Source organism: Melitaea cinxia, chromosome 4, assembly GCF_905220565.1.
Source record: "Melitaea cinxia chromosome 4, ilMelCinx1.1, whole genome shotgun sequence".
Lineage (NCBI taxonomy): Eukaryota > Metazoa > Arthropoda > Insecta > Lepidoptera > Nymphalidae > Melitaea > Melitaea cinxia.
In genome coordinates, this window is record NC_059397.1 from 5,077,096 (window position 1) to 5,095,477 (window position 18,382).

Here is an 18,382-nt window from a genome sequence, read left to right on the forward strand (position 1 = left end):
AATTATTTTTGTGGAAGATTAATCAACACCTAAAACATCTTTTTAAAAAAACTTCAGACACTACAGTGACATGGACATCTACATATTCACAAAATTAGAATTAAATATGTAAATTTTACATCTTATTTGAGATTAAAGTCGATGGAATGTTTTAAATCACTAGAATATAATTAAAGTTTCATAATTTTAACGTTAAAAATATTAGAATACAATAGATACAAGCTTTCACCTTCTACTTCATCTTTTTAGAAGTAAACCTAAAACTGTTTTCGTAATTTTATAATTTTATGATCTCTTGATTTTTGACTATTTAATTCAATCTTACGACCTACTTTCAACGCCGCATGTGGATATGTCATATAAGAACGTTATTATATTATAAAAAAAGCTGTATCCATCCAGAAACAAAGCCACAAATAAGTTGAATTTGTAATTCTCTGACTTTTGTTCAAAAAGGAAACTTGTGTGTTTCTATGCGTGTATTCACAGCTATAGCAAGCGAATATTCGATATGTCTATTGTTGTATCCTTATAAGGTGTAGCATATACATATTCAATTCACATAATTATGTTTGCTCGCAAACGAAAAAAAAACCGACTTCAATTACATCGACGAGTAATACAACGTAGATCGACGAAAAAATAGTCAAGTAACTACGCGTTATCAAAGATTACTCAAAAAGTAGTTATCAGATCTCAATAAAATTTATATGTAACCACATGACAAATATCAGCTTTCGATTAAATTAAAAATAAAATCGGTACACCCAGTAAAAAGTTATTGCGGATTTTCAAGAAGTTCCCTCGATATCTCTGGAATCCCATCATTAGATCCTGGTTTTCTTATCAGGGTACTAAACTAGGGATATCTTCTTTCCAACAAAAAAAGAATTATCAAAATTGGTACACCCAATAAAAAATTATTGCGGATTTTTAAGAGTTTCCCTCGATTTCTCTGGGATCCCATCATCAGATCCTGGTTTTCTTATTATGGTACTAAATTCGGGATATCTCCTTTCCAACAAAAAAAGAATTATCACTGGTACATCATCATCTTGTTGGGTAATCTGGAAGAGATCGCTATTTAGTGATAAGATCGCCCATTGCACTATATGTGTCTAGAATTAAGGTTTGCTATGTATACTATCTTTAGTTGCAATAAAGTGGTTTATTATTATTATTACATCCAGTAGAAAGTTATGCGGTATAATACAACGTAGGTCGACGAAAAAAGCATCAAGTTAAAGCGCATTATTAGATATAACTCGAAAAGTAGTTGTTAGATCTCAAATAAATTTAAATGGGACCATTTGACACACACCACCTTTCGTTTAAAAAAAATTGTCGAAATCGGTCCACACGGTCAAAAGTTCTGATGTAACATACATTAAAAAAAATACAGTCGAATTGAGAACCTCCTCCTTTTTTGGAAGTCGGTTAAAATTAATAAACTAAACATCTGAAATCAATTATTATTTTTATTAAATTAAAAGGAGTATAAGGTCCGTAAAATTGGAAAGTTAAAAAGAAAAACTCAATTAGTATTAATAAATTAAAATTTCTTTTAGTCATATATATTATGTTTTAAATATGATAAACTATATTCTTACGTAATAAATGTTCTTTTTTTTTAAATATATAGACTAGCGCTTGACCGCGATCTAACCTGATGGTAAGTGAAGATGCAGCCTAAGATAGTGCGCGCTTGCCTAGAAGATGCCTATTCACTCTTGATTTGAAAATACCCAAGTTGTAATTATTTGGAAAAACGGAAGCCGGAAGGGTATTCCAAATTTTTGCGGTGCGTATTAAGAAAGAGGAAGCAAAACGCTTAGTGCGAGATCGTGGGATTTCAACCATGTAGCTGTGCACACTCAAGCGATGCCTAGCGGTTCGGTGGTAGAATGGTGATGGTGGAACCAAATTGTGCAGCTCTTGGGCACACTCTCCGAAATATATTCTGTAAAATACAGACAGACAGGCAACCTTGCGCCGATGTTCAAGACTTTGTAGTCTAGAGTTAACCAGTGGTTCGTCACGGATGAGTCTTCTGGCGCGTCGATCCACAGCCTCCAAAGCAGCAAGTTGGTACTTGGCAGAGCCATCCCATAAGTGACAGCAGTACTCCATACTGATCGAACTTGTGCTTGGTACAGAGTGAGAAGCTGTTCCGGTGTGAAGTACTGCCTGACTTTATTGAGGATACCAAGTTTCTTACCGGCAATTTTTGCCTTGGATTCTATGCATTGTCTGAAGTTCATATTAGACTAAATATTTATGCCTAAAAGATCAATATTATCGGTGATCGGTACAGATACACCCCGGAAAGTCGGAGCTAAAGGGAATGGACTCCGTTTAGCGGTGAAAAGACACGCTTGCGTTTTGAGAGCATTAAATTTGACTAGGTTGGCGTCACTCCAATCGGATACCTCTTTTAAAGCCAAATTCATGCGTTCAACCAGAGCCTCTCTATGCTCAAGAGTTTCAGCCCCACTAACTCGGGGACTGGACATGTATCTCTCCGTAACAGTGCTGTCGTCCGCGTATCCAAAGATACCGGGCTTGAGGAGGTCATTAATGAGTAGCAAGAAGAGGTTTGCAGAGAGAACTGATCCCTGAGGGACACCGGCATTAACCGCCATCAAATCAGACGAGGAGCTATCCAAGACCACCCGAAATGATCGCCCACTCAGGAAATCTGATATCCAGCCACACAGGCTAGGGGGTATTCCGTAAGCCGAAAGCTTACTCAATAGGCTCTCATGCCAGACCCGGTCAAATGCCTTCGAGATATCAAGTGAGACGGCTAGCGCCTCTCCGTGCTTATCCAAGGCTTCGCCCCAGATGTGTGAGGCATACACTAAAAGATCCCCCGTGGACCTGTTACGGCGGAAACCGTATTGCTGGTCCGACAGGAGGTCATTCAATTTGAGGTAATCAAGGAGCTTATCGTTCAGTATGCGCTCCAAATTTTTACACACTAAGGAGGTGATAGCGATTGGTCTATAGTTAGCCGGGTCGGCACGACTACCCTTTTTAGGTATAGGTTGTACATTGGCAATCTTCCAAGCTTTAGAAACCTGAGCTGATTTTAGAGAGACGGTACAAGCGCGTTAGAACCGGAGACAACTCAGGAGCACATGTTTTAAGAACTCTAGCTGGTATCCCGTCAGGGCCACTAGCATTATTCGTATCCAAATTGTGGAGCGCTCTCAAAACCACCGTTTAGTGAATGCATATATCGGACATAGCGAAGTTGGAAGGTGGATGTCTAGGAGGTGAGGCACTACCAGCATCAAGGTGCGAATTTTCCGCAAACAGGTTTGCTAAAAGGTTAGCCTTGTCTGTCGCAGTAATGTCCAGCGACCCATCTGGCTTCAGCAGAGGAGGCAGCGAGGGACGGCAAAAGTTCATTTCCACTGACTTAGACAGCGACCAAAAAGCTTTACTTCCACACGGATAGGAAGCTAATTTGGCTCCAACGCGATTAATGTTTTAATTTAGAATAAAATATGTACTCATAAATAAAACACTTGAATTATTTTGAAATAATAAGTAACATTGGTGTATTTACCAATACCTTACTATTTACTTTTAATTTTACTGTAAGTACGTAATTACGTACAATCCCATGGTACAATCGTTACCCGGGAATGAGAACTCTGTTATCTGGGAGGTGTCCAAAAGTTAGGTATTTCGTATTTGACATTTTTGTTAAAGTAGGTAGTCAGTCGAAGAGCACAGAGTACTTATTATTAGTGTCATTTGCTAGGTGGTGGTTCTTGAAATCCAAAAATGTTTGAGTAATTTTAAATGAGAAACAATATTTAGAACATTCTAATCACTCACAATTTATTAGGCTACTTACGAGCAAATCTGTGTTTGTTATGGTGAACAAATATCGAATGTTCGACAATTTGTAATAATTATTGACGTGAATTTACAACTTGAATAAAAAAATTGTCGCTTGTTGAACTTTTGCTTTTTTTTTACTATATGTGCTTTTTATTTCCAATGTATGAATGTCTAAATTTTAATTATATACCAAGGACATGTTCATAATAAATCTTCGTCGGGCAAGATATTTGACAATTTGTGCGGGGTTTGGATCATGCTCTATTATTGGTAAATATACATTTTAACCTTATATCTATACAAATACTAATAAAAAGTATAAAACTATAAATACTTCAAAGTGCAAATAAATAAAATTCCATTAAATGTATGTCGTAAAATGTTGCTACTTTTTAAGATTTAAATCTTTCTAAGTGCAAAGGCTATAATTTATTGGGAATGGGTAAAATTTTATGGTAATATATTATCTTATTTTAACTGACTACAGCGATTGAAACAGTACATTAAAAATATTAGGCAGTAATTATAAAATAGTAGCAGGTTGTATTTGTAACAGTAAATAATTTTATTTATAGATTCAATGAATTCTTTTTATTTATTACGTACTATGAATTATGTGGAATTTTTCATACTATCTGATTAGAAACATGAAAGTAATATTACTCTCCAATTATATCTTAAGATTTGATATGGTTAGTTAATATGTTTTTAACTAAACATAAAGGTACCGTTTAGTTTTTTTTTTTCTTTTTGTATTTGTGTACTTTGAGCAATTATAATATTTAAATTATTATAAGTTTATGGGGTAGGTTTTAGATTAAGAACTGCATTTTGAAGTTAGATAGGTTAGGGTAATTTTTTTTTTGTAATGAAATTATGCCGATAAACTGTCAAATTTTGAGCTTAGATAATTCAATGATTCTAAATCTTCGGTTGGCCAATTCGTGGACATCATCTTGGATATCATCCAAAATGGTAAAAGGTAAATACTATGCGAGCCTGCAACCAGAAATCCCTAGACGACCATGGTTTTTTCGTTTTAGACACGCCGATTGCTGGGTCACCTCGACCATTTGCGGGTTGCGTTTAGGTCACGCGTGCACACCTAGACATCTCGTAAAAAGTAGTACGGGACCATTCACTCTGTGAATGCGGTTTAGATGAAGGATCCCCATCCCATATCCTGTTTAATTGCCCCAACCTCCTTCATCCGTTGTATGACGTACTCCCTCCTGAAGTTCCCCGCCCTATAAATGTTGAATCTTTATTAATGTTTGTGTTTAGTCCTCTGTGTTCATTTTTATCATATCACAGCATATCATATTTTTTAGATTCCTCCCTTAATTAGGAAATGTTCAAAACTTTTTTATCAGTTTTGGTAACAGATACAGATATTTTGTTATTTAAGATACTCAATAGTTTTTATGGCTCTGGTCCATCCCTTCTCTACTTACTTTCTGATACTGAAAAGTAAAAGTTATAGTAAAAGTAAGAAAGGCATTAAGTTAGGGGCAGAGGAAAACCCTGCTCAAAATCTGGTGCAATCTTAACCTTACTAATATCACAGTTCAATAATACTGCTCTCAAGTAGAGTTATGTTCCTTTGATGATCCATTTGGACAGAGCTCCTGGGAAGATCAGAAATAGGGTCAAAAACGCACATGCTATGCTTCTTGTATTGTAGACATTCATAGGCTACGGTAACTGCTCCCATCAAGTGGGTCGTAGGCTTGTTCACCAGAGATGTAAAAAAAGTGTGTGTGTCAACTCCTACATGAGACTAAGAGTTTACGCCTTAAGAATGATAATTGAGATATTTAAAAACATATTTATCTCTTTCTTGCAAGAGACGTCACTCACAGTGCGGGTCAGCATTACTGTTTCACAAAATTTTACTTTTTGGATATTATGATTTATCCTTTGTTTCTATGTATTAAAATAAAAAAATCATATGAACAAGTGGTATCCATACAAGAGAAGGGTTGGATCTTCACGTCCTGCATTACTTTACTTGAAATAGGTAAATAATTAGATAATAATATGACTGACAATAAAATTATATATTTGAGTCTTTTCCACAGTAAGAGTATATCAGTTATTTTGTCCTTAAATTTAAATGTTACCTTTTACTATAAGCAGATTGAGTTTTGAACTCTTTCTTTATTACCACTTTATTGCCTTACTGGTATTCTATATTTAGTTCCATTGTGTGAGCTGTGTAATATCGAATCGCTGCTGTTTTAAACTCTCAGTCAATAAATCTTATGATACTTTATCATATATATTTTTACGCTGTTTGATACCCATGATCTTGTTCGCTTTATTTACTATTATGTGTGCAAAATAAATTTGTAAATTTATTGTAATTATTTATATAGTAAAAATTGTACTTCTAGATGGTATTTTTATATAAAACGTGCAGTGGCTATTAAGTTGGACATTAATTATCACAAATGAATACCGCATCGAATTTTGCTTAACAGATTTTGCATCATGCTGAAAACAAATATATAAACAGATAGACAAATATTTTAAATATAATTATAGTATTTATTTCTACTTCGGTCATAAAAACTATACGAAAGATATTCAGCAAACTAAATATCTTTTGCTTACGGGCATGGGTCAGTTACGACTTTTAATTGTACATAATTATAATTTTTACAATTTAATAAAACATGTTATGCCTTACTTTGCAAAAAATTGTCTGATACTAGTAAGCTGATAATAATAAAGTAAATATTTATCAAATAATAAATAAACGAACGGTTTGTTTTGCGTCGGTTTATTCTTTTAGGCGTTCTCAACAAGATATTTTCATAACAGGGGCATGCAGTATATATTAAATTATAGGTATCAATATTGTAAGCTGCTCATGATTTCGTCCGCGTAAAGTAAAATTAGCCTTTGATTCCATTATAAAAGAAATGGTATTTTTATCCACGCACACTTATACTGAATGGCTTTGAGCTTTTAGTGTTTAATGCTTTAGAAGCTTTATCCATGTATTAAAACATAAGCGTATAAATGTGTTTGTTCGCAAAAAAAAAAAAAACGATTTTAATTACATTGACAAGTAATACAACGTAGGGTCCCGAAAAACTAGTCAAGTAAATACGGGTTGTCAAAGATTACTCAAAAAGTACTGATCAGATGTCGATCAAATTTAAATGAGACTACATGACAAGCATCAGCTTTCGATTAAAGTAAGAATTATCAAAATTGGTAAACCCAGTGAAAAGTTATGCGGTATAATTCAACGTAGGTCGGTGAAAAAATTGTCAAGTAAATACGCATTATTAGATTTGATGAAAATGAATGATGGACTCGAACTCTTAAATTTAAATGGGACCTGTTTGACACTGTTGCTGTGTGGTTACGGCAGTAAGCCACCCCCTCTCTTCCCGTGGGTGTTGTAAGAGGCGACTAAGGGATAACAGAGTTCCACTACCATCTTGGAACTTAAAAAGACGAGCGATGGCGGGATGTCCATCCAACAGCTGGCTTTCAAATACACAGGCTGAAGACGGGCAGCAGCGATTAATATAATAGTACTAAACTAGGAATATCCCCTTTCTAACAAAAAAAGAATTATCCAAATCGATATATCCAGTAGAAAGTTATGCGGTATAATACAACGTAGGTCGACGAAAAAAGCGTCAAGTAAAAACGCATTATTAGACATAACTCGAAAACTAGTTGTTAGATCTCAAATAAATTTAAATGGGACCAATTGACATACACCACCTTTCGATTAAAAAAAAATTGTCGAAATCGGTCCACCCGGTCAAAAGTTTTGATGTTAACATACATAAAAAAACAGTCGAATTGAGAACCTCCTCCTTTTTTGGAAGAGTCGGTTAAAAAGAACTTGCTGACGTTATTATCAAAGTTTGTCCATTGCTAGATTTAGTCCCACTTACAACCTTAAACGAAATGATAACATTGTGTTTCATCACAGCAGCCTTTCGCAGTCCACTACTGGACACAGGCCTCCATAAGTTCACGCCAAAAATGGCGTGAACTCATGTGTTTTGCCCATAGTCACCACGCTGGGCAGGCGGGTTGGTGACCGCAGGGCTGGCTTTGTAGCACCGCAGACGCTGCTGCTCGTCTTCGGCCTGTGTATTTCAAAGCCAGCATGATGGTTATCCCACCATCGGTCGGCTTTTTAAGTTCCAAGGTAGTAGTGGAACTGTCTTATCCCTTAGTCGCCTCTTACGACACCCACGGGAAGAGAGGGGGTGGCTATATTCTTTGATGCTGTAACCACACAACAACATTGTGTTTAGGGGTATAATATTACGTAAGCAGAGTTTTAGTAATTTTTACCCCCTCGTCTTCCTTGTCAGTGAGAGTCAGCAAAACCCCAACCCACCATATGCTTACGTAAACATTGGTATATATATTTTTAAATCTATTCACTTTTCTTGATTGTTATTCATGTGAATTTATTGCACAATTAATATTCCAATATTTATTCAAGAAAATGGTTAACATTTGTAAACATATTTTAATATTCTTTATATTTTTTCTATTATATTTTATCTATTTAAAATTTGGTTATTACAAAATAATTGTTTTCTGTCTATGGCGCTTGAAGCTATGACTCCAAGTTTTCGATGATATTGTATGATTGCTGTTCGATGTTGTGTGTGCTCACTTTCATGCTTTTTCGTAACATCAACATTGTTCTCTTCGAACCATTCAGCATCTTGGTGTTCGTCTGAAGTTTGTATTTCTTTCTAACTTAACACCGTGACAGCTTGTAAAGTAATATCAATAACTAGGGTATCGCTGTTTAATATTTTCGCTGTCAAGCATAGACAAGTAGGGTAGCCATATTTGCTAAAATAATAAATAAATATTGCTGACGTAACCACCATCTAGAACCCCCAGCCCCAAATCATCAAAAAAAAGCAACACAAAGATCCCCACCAACCATTGGTACCTACGTAATACTTGAATGCCTCCTTACTGAATGCTGCCGAGTTACGGGTATTGTTTCTAACACTTTCTAAAACTTGGACTTGCTTTTTGGATATAATGTCCTAAAATCAATTGACCTAGGACTCAGCAGGGTATGTCCTGTTCAAAATTAAAAGCACCCCGTTTGGGGAAAAGTACCTTAAGCGTACAGAAGGTCACAACAAAATAATAGTGCTCTCGAGTAGTCTTGTGTTCCTGTAGTGAGTAGTGGCTAGAGCTCCTGCGGAGGGTCAGGTCGGTCAGGTGGAGTCGGCAACTTGACTGTTGTCTTGACGGCAAGATTTTCCAAAAAAACAAATGAACCGAATATTGATAAACCGCTGTAAACCATCAATATTGCTCAATCAGTTTGTCAGCAGGAGGACTTAATATTGTGTTTATATTCACAGACGGAAATGTTCAAGCTGTTGTTCTAAACTCACAACCTATTGCACTTAAGTGCATTAATTACAGAATGGTCGTAAAAATAACAGTGTGTGGACATTTTAGATTTAGACGCTTTAAGTGTGCTCGATGTTGTTTCTTTCAGTGTTTTCCGATATTTAAATAAATAATTTTGCCTTTATTTAACATTGGTTTCCACTGCTAAATAAAGGAAAAAGTTTTACACACGCTTCAATTTTATTTCTTTACGTAGTTTTTTTTAATGAATTTTTTTGTATATTTCTATGATTAATACTCTATTTCGGTATATATTATGTCGGGGGGGGTTAAAGTTTAATGGTATTTTATATAGAAATTCAAGGTACAATTTTTCAAAATTTATTTAAATTAATTATGACATATATGTTACATACATACATATATTCATTAGAGCTTAGCTGTAGAAATATTGGAACTTCTCCATAAAAAACCCAACAATTAGTTTATACAGTCCTCTTAATGTTGATTTTACACTACCTAAAAAATCTAAACAGACCGAAATACATGGAAATCTGAGGATGCGTGGTGATCGGGGCTATATGATGGACGCACTAAGACTTCCCAGTCAAACTCTCAATTTTTGTTGAGTGCTAAAGACGTATGTGGTCGGGCGTTGTCGTGATAAAAGACTACACCTTTTCTGTGGACCAATTCAGGCCGCTTATTCTCACTTTCATGCGTAAGTCTCGTCTACTGTTAATAGTAAAAATTCGAATCGATGGCTTTGCCCGGCGGTAAAAGCTACTACTACATCATCTTATTGCGGGTCAACCCGGGTTTCGCGAGTCTGTGCAGCTTAACCGACTTAGGACCACGATTTCTTTCGTACGTATTCTTATCGTAGGTGATTCATTTTTCGTCACCAGTGGTCAATCTCTTTATAAATGGTTTAATATCATTACGTCTTAAGAGAGAATCGCAATTGAATACAAGGTCCATTAGATTTCTTTCAGTGAGTTCATGTGGCACCCATATACAAACAATACAACCAAAAAGATTACATACCTACATAAGATACATATTGCAACTTTACTAGAAAATACCGAGACTTTTCCTCCACCAGACCTTTTCGATCTATTACGTACGTATTAGTATTATAACAGTTGTAACAAATAAGGTTATCATTAAAATGTTCCGATTAGTCAAAAATTTCAAGGCAAAAATATTAAACAAACGAATAAATCCCGAACCGAACTCATTGTAATCTGTAGAAAACTATTCTCATTCTTTTGTTTTAAAATTTGCTCTCGGTTATCAAAGACCAGTCTTGGTTTTATTGTTCAGAAACATTGATGTATATCAGAACGTTAAGAGTATAAATGCGAATACAATCAATAGTCTTGTCGCATATGTTACGGAACTTACTTGCATAGAATGGGCATTATTATTATTATAAAATTATAGAGTTAATTTGAACGCGGTATGTCAAGAATAGTAGTGGTTAAAACTGAAATTTTTTTACTTTTATTGTTTGAAAACCCACTTATCGAGAACGGCTAAAGTCTATACACCTAATATAATATTTACGAAACGGACGTTAATAGGATCTGCGTTCATGACAAACGTTGCAAAACTAGGAACTTTATGCCTTTGATATCATAAAATCTATATAATTACATATATATCAAAGCGAGAAAGTTTGTTTGTTTGAACCAGCTAATCTCAGGAATTACTGGTTCGAATAAAAAAAAAAAAATTGTGTTGAATAGTCCATTTATCGAGGAAGGCTATAGGCTACATATCTTAGTACGTTTTTTCCGCAAATTAACTCGGGTGAAACTGTGGGACACAGCTAGTATGGGGTAATATAAAAATATAATAAAAATATAATAATTAATTTTTAAGGATCGATGTATTTACACTTAGATACATTTTGTTTTCAAGGAGTATCGTCCCAAAATAGTGTCTATTTGCATTAATGTTCGATTATGATCGTAATAGTAAAATTGATAATAAAGTGAACTGAGCCAAAACGTTTCCATTATCCATGCACAATAAAACAACGTAAAGTTACGCCCTTGAAAATGGTGCGATACTGGGTTTTTATCGCGGCTTCAGTTTGAAATAATAAGTTTCGCTATCAAATATCTATATAATTTTATATAATTTTTTACCTATAACATATTCAGTTCGTGTATATAATCGTGTTTGCTAGCAAACTAAAAAACCGACTTCCATTTTATATCGAACAGTAGTATCACGTAGATAGGTAGTCGAAAAATAACCTATTAAATACGCGTTATTACGGATAACTCAAAAAGATTTGTTAGATCTTGATCAAATTAAATGGTACCACATGACAAGCACCAGCTTTCGATTAAAATAAGAATCATCAAAATCGGTACACCCAGTAATCAATTATGAGGAACTACACACGTAAAAAAAAAAAACAAAATAGAGTCAAAATTGTTAGTCAAATAGAGATTTATTGATGTCGGTTAAAAAAAATGTTGAAAGTTTAACTGTGATTTACACATAACAATGGAATAATATGAATTTTCTCTTAAATATCCACTGCAATCGAGTTTTAAGGATCTAAGCGTGAAAGCAAAGTAACGTTAAGCGATATGCCGTGCCCCAGATATGTCGGTCGTGGCTGGGCGGCACCTGGTGAACGGAAATCGCTTAGCGACAACATTGTTGGTCGGTTTTCCAGTTACATTTCGTTCTCTGGAAAATAAATTATAAAAAAAATATTGTAAATAAAATTGATATGTTAATATTATATATATTATTAAATATATAGTATCGGATTCGATACTTTTATCAATTCACCACATACCTGGCTCGTTTTATCTAAAAGCTTTAATCTAGGTATTGTCAATGTTTCAATACAATCAAGCCATTATACGCCTGGGTACTGATAACAATTTACTTACGGAGATAATGTTTTTCGCAGGCAATGAACACTTGACCGCAACATGGAACATAAAGATGGATGGAGTGGTGGAGAAACGACTGCAGCGTACAATACAACCGAGCGGACGCAGGCCGATCGCGATCGCGTACGCATTGAATTCTATGCTACCTACGACGTCATGACCGGCATTCGTATAGCCGCTACACTTGGCGGCTTTTTTGCGCTAATGGTCTTTTTAATCGTTTATAAAAGCAGGAGTAAATCTGTGAAAGCATTGAATGATCCAAAAATTGTAGAGTTAGCTGAGGCCGTCGTGGCCGAAGAGCAAGCCGTGGAGGAAGAACGACAGTTAACTGCCGCTTTAGAGGAAGCACTCTCAGAACGAGCTCGTTCTCGTCCATCGATAGGAGAAGAACCACTCTGGCCCAGAACTTCACGTTTCGCTTCCTATGGTGGAGGGTATGGTAGCTTGTTAGCACCACCCCGGAGACTTTCGACATTGCGCGGTGATTCACTTCCCGGTTCTGCACTAAGGTTTATTGAAAGGCGTGCATCGGGAGGGCCTCGTGATAGGCGGTTAAGCTCAGCTACATGTTCGAGCTCGGGGAGTTCCTATCTGGAGAGGCGCGGTTCCTCAGTAGTGTGCTCCTTACCGGAACGGCGTCTGTCACCATGCCCTAGTGAACGACTTGCGCCGCTCGCCTCGGTCAGTAGTGTTGGTCCGTCATTTGTTGTGGAGTGTGACCTTGCGTCCGTGGGGGCGGATTCAGTATTCGCAGAGGACGATGCAGAGTCCACTGATGATGAGGTGGAGCAGTTTTCGACTGATAGCGGCGGACCTGAGGCCGGCACGTCCGAGTGCACGGAACTTACGAGTCGGCCGATACTTCCTTTACGTATCGATCGCGCTTCACACTCTCGTGAAACGTTATTCTAGTCGCTGGCGCTTTTCGCCGGCTGTTATACGTTATACAAACGTTGAAATATCGACTTTTTCGTATTACTTATTATTTACACGTAAACATATCAATGTCAGAATTGTTTGACATATCAATATTAGTTCTGGGAATTATAGAATAACCATAAACGGTTCTTGTTCAAAAGTTTGAAGTCAAACATAGAAAACTATCTTTGTATTAAAATTATCCAGTTATACCAATGAATGCATTGCTCGTGCCTATATTTAATATATTTTCACTAAAGTCACGATTTTCCAACACAAATATGCAACAATAATTACAACGAATGCGTCGATATTTCGATGTTATTTGTATTGTGTAAATAATTTGTTTTGTTAATATATTCATGTATCGCATTGTTAATGTTCTCGGATCATGATAAATTAATTTCGCGTACTAAATTGTGATCGCGACGATTAGTTTAAAAATGTCTGAAAATGATTATTATCGAAATTTACTAGTCAAACTCTGATGCTTTGTATGTTATATAGAATATTTAAGTATATCGAAAAGTATTATTTTAAAATTTGTCGGATGGCCAAAGAGCTTGATTGTGAAGAGTTATATTTTAACGAATTTTTTATTTATTCTGTAATGCTAATCTGCGATAAAATTAGGGACTAGGCTGCTTATATGTAATGATAATAATTTATGTTACAAGAGTATGACTTATACAGTGCGTTTTTGATTAATATAAAGTTTTTGACCCGTGGCGTTTGGGGGCCTTTTTAAACAAATTTTTATTAATTCGTTACCACAGTGAAGTATAAGTATGTATCCTGTTTTGTAAGACATTCGAAATAGTAAACTTGTACTGGTAAAGTCACCAATTAGTGTTCTTTTAAAAAAAATTAGGTAATGTAATTATCTGCCGAATTAGTCTTTAAAAGGCACGTTAATGTACTTAATGGTAATTGATTAGGACAAGAAAAGATTTGTAGTTTTTTATTTTTCTATCTACTTCCACATTTTATGTGTTCATAAAGTTTGATCTATCAATCGAGATGTTAATTTTAGAAAGTTTGACAAGGTTTTTCGATAGCAATTTACAAAATATAAGATACCATTGTGACCAACATAACTTTGGATCACTTTGTACTAAATTTTAATCATCGAAGGCGTAGTCTTTGAGACCCGAAATTGCACACTCGTTTTTCAAGGCTATGAAAATTGATCGGTGAATTTTACCAGATTTTTTTATATTTTTTATTCTAAAGCTAATGAACACATAAAACACGCACAAATTTCTAAATAGTTAACCTACAAACCTCTACTTTAAAATCTGATTTACTCGATTCTACATCGATTCGAAATCTAGTAATATTTTTACGTATCAGACACGACTTATTTGTGTGAATACAAGTTTTCAATAAATACATAGTGAACAAGTAATAATCATTTAACAGTAATCTCGCACCCAGCGAAGCTTCCGCTCGAACCCAGCTTTAATATTTACACACTCTTCGCCTTTTATATTGTGCATTATTTAAATTTCGTATCAAAAGTACGATCTCGAACTTTTTTGTCCAAACTGTGCCCCATTATTTTGGGCATTTGGTTCTCAAGATGCATTTGAAATTCATGTGTTATTATTTTATATAAAAATAAAATTTTATAAAAATATATCTAGCTATGTATTGATGGTGTTGTTTTTTTTTTTTCACTATCATTTTGAGTAGCATATATTAAATGGTACGTTTAATTATTTATGTAAATTGTGTTTTTCTTAAAAACTCATGGTAAATTATAATGTAGTGAACAATACAAGGTTTTATTATTTATTATAATTTGTACAATAATTATTTTAGAAAAATATTTGTAAAAGAAAAATATTTGTAAAAGCCATAAAACGGCCGTACAAAATGTTACGAAATAGTCCAAGAAATAAATCGGTTGAAAAACAAGTACCTAATCAAATCAATCGATTGTATTTGTTATAGTCGGTTGTAATTGTATGATAATAAAAATGCTTAAGTAATAGAGCTATTGTCAGTGTATGGTGTAGATATTAGAAAGGGAATGGTTTTTTTTTATCGTTATAGGTTGTTATAAAATGCTTAAGGGAATGTTAAAATGAATGTTAACTATTACTGTTTTTGTAGAGCGCTAAAATAACGAGCGATTAATTTTAGTGATTACATGGTGGCTTCTTGGTAAATTACAAATACACGACTGAAAAATCTGTCGCCTTGAAACATACTTTTTTAGGATGATATTGTCTCTAAATAAGACTTAAAACTCTGAGAAAAATAAAGTCATAAATCGTAATTGGTAACTACTAATTGTGAAGATAATTGTAAAAATTTTAGTTACCACTGAAGAAGTTACGTTGAATATAGGATTTTTTTGTGTTGACTGCTAAATTTTTGTTGTTGTTTTATTATAAATTGATCGACAGTGGCTGGCAACGTTTAGATGCGCTAATGTTGTTTATCGAACACAGTTTGAACTAAAATGTATGTATATTTGGAAAAAAAGGCCACGAACATTGTGTGGTGTCTTAAATTGTAGATAGTACTAACTCGGTAGGGTAGTTGTCAAGTCAATTTTAAATTGTATATTTGTACTATAGAATTTGAACCATCCCTCACATATTTAAAAGGGCACATAAGACCAATATTCGTCCTTCGAACAATAACTATGATCGGAAGGGGCGGCCTAAAATATTGCTTATATCTACGATATCACTTGTCAAAGATACTGCCACTGTTCTCGTTTAGTAACAATGTAATAACGCGCACCGGGATTTTATTGATTCTAGTGTGCTGATCCCGTCTACCGCGGGCCCAGTAGATTAACTAACACAGATCGTTTTTATTACGAATTAGATTTACGTGTTAGTTTATGTAACTGTTCGTTGCTCGAATTAAAAAGAGCTCCCAGTAGCCTGTAAAATGTTGAAATGTATGTAAAAAAATATTGTAAATATAAAACACAACTCAACTGTCGTTTCATTTTTGATGACCGCATTTTTGGTTTCCTGTGTAAACAATTGCCGGTTTTGTGGAACATAAAACTATAATAAAATTAAATATGACTCAATAAATTTTGGTTCACCAAAGCGCTAAAACGGAATGCGACTAGCAAGTGACGTCCATTCATGAAGCATCAATATTATTTACAATTTTTATAATGTTTTCATAGTTAAGTTTAGTATCTGCAGCTTCCTGGTATAAAGAGTAGTCATTTTTAGTTTATTATTTTTAACCTGTTCTGTTTAGGCTCGTCAAAGCCTATTTCGAACAGAAAACGAGATGTGGATTCTAAAAAAATTTCCGGTTCAAATTCGAAAGCTAAAGAGCGATATACTCGAAGCAATATTTTCTGCGTAGTGCAATCGTTTTCTTTAGCTTCTCACAATGCCTATGGTCCGTAATTTGTGGAGTCGAAGTCTGGCGTTTTATACAGTCTATTAAAATTGATTGATATCCACGAACTGCTTGCTAGAATCGCTGCTGTCCTTCAAGCTCCAAACGAATGGTGATGCAGACGACTTAAAGAAAAACGCTACGGTAAAATGTCCCACTAAATTTTAAAATTAGGGACGATATATAAATTACGTCACACGTTAATGGTTTTGTCCCACCGTGGGTACGTCCATGACTCTATCAAATTATAAAAAAAAAAAAATCTTTACAGGAGTAGAACGAATTCGGTAGAAGTCGTGTACGAGTTAGTAGAGCCTGCTACAGAGAAGAGGCCGCTAAAAATCTTGGTTAGTAATTAAATAGTATTCTAAGCTATTTCTTTATGATTATTTATATCTAAAATAATTTCTTGACATGATTAATTTAAGCTCATAAACTGGTAGTCTGCTCTAAAATGTTAGTATACATATAATCTTATAAATAAACACATTGTGTAGCTTAAAATTAAAAAAAATACTACACTGCATTGAAACATTTTATATTTTGAAAAACGAGTGTGCTTTAGACCACACGACTGAAGTAAACTTCTTTTGCACCATCTAATTTATATTTGCCTCTCAACTTACGTTCGCCTCGCCCAATTACACTTTTCGTTACGCATTCGCACCAGCTTACTCCTAAGCCAGGCGTGCGTTAAGAAGTTTTACTTCAACAAAAAAAAAGCCACCACAACTAAGGAAGACTAAAAGGCTTAAATAAAATTATTCTATGCTACTTCATTCGGAGTAAAGTCACTGAATTGTGAAACCGTAGGTGGAGTTACCTTAAAGGTCAAATTATATAATTATTAAGTCAACAAAAATAGTCTCGTACCTATAATCATATAATTATGTAAAAGCAATTAAAAATCATTTGTAGCTCATACTTAGGTAGATAAATCATACCTATAGCAATTAGTTTTAATTTTAAGCAGGTGCCTAATTAAACTTTTATTGAGCACAACAGAAATGAACCTATTGCAATACTATTTATTAAATAAAACTTTTTACGCATGCTTGACTAGGGGAGTAAGCTGGTGAATGCGTGACAAGAGTGTTACGAAAAGTGTGACCGGGCGAGGCGAACGGAACTTGAGAAGTAGATATAAGTTAATGAAGATAGAAATAGAGAGTTAGGTTAGTTTTTAATTTCAGTTGTGTCGTTCAAAGTCGTCTTCACTTGTCTCAAGCACACTCGTTTATTTTATTTTTTAAACGGTTTTATTTAGCTCAGCCCGTTTGTTTTATTTATTTTTTATTATTTATTCTTGGGTCAAATTTAGTAATTCAAATTTCACCCTCTTCCTGTCAACCGATTAATCTGAAATTTTGTATACACTTTGGATTTTGGTGACAATACAATTATGTTTATTCATTATCATTATAAATTCAAGATGGCCGCCGCTACAAAATGGCGGATAATTTATGTTTTATTAATCCCATCAATATGGGTATCAAATGAAAGGGCTCAACAAGCAGAATACAATATACTATAAAAAATTGAAATCCAAGATGGCGGCCGCTACAAAATGGCGGATAACGTAGGTTTTATCAATCCCATCTGTTGTATATGGCAACACACCTCTATTATTATTAGTGTTAATAAGGTTGATGGCACTGGCAACATTATAAGAGTTAGAATGAACACTATGTAATCAAGATGTAATAAAGATGGCACATTGTAAGAAGTCTTTTATATAAAGTACAACAACATATAAAACACCATCAATATGAGTATCAAATGAAAGGGCTCAACAAGCAGAATACAATATACTATAAAAAATTGAAATACAAGATGGCGGCCGCTACAAAATGGCGGATAACAATTTTTTGTCAATCCCACCAATATGGGTATCAAATGAAAGTGCTCAACCAGTATAATCAATGTAC

The 18,382-nt window shown here is 34.6% G+C and overlaps 1 protein-coding gene across 1 annotated transcript; it reads left to right on the forward strand.

The window, feature by feature from the left end:
- Nucleotides 1-12,188: 12,188 nt before the first annotated feature.
- LOC123670510 lies at nucleotides 12,189-13,064 on the forward strand. The gene has a single exon (XM_045604002.1). The coding sequence runs from the start codon at nucleotides 12,189-12,191 to the stop codon at nucleotides 13,062-13,064; it is 876 nt and encodes a 291-aa protein (XP_045459958.1).
- Nucleotides 13,065-18,382: the final 5,318 nt, after the last annotated feature.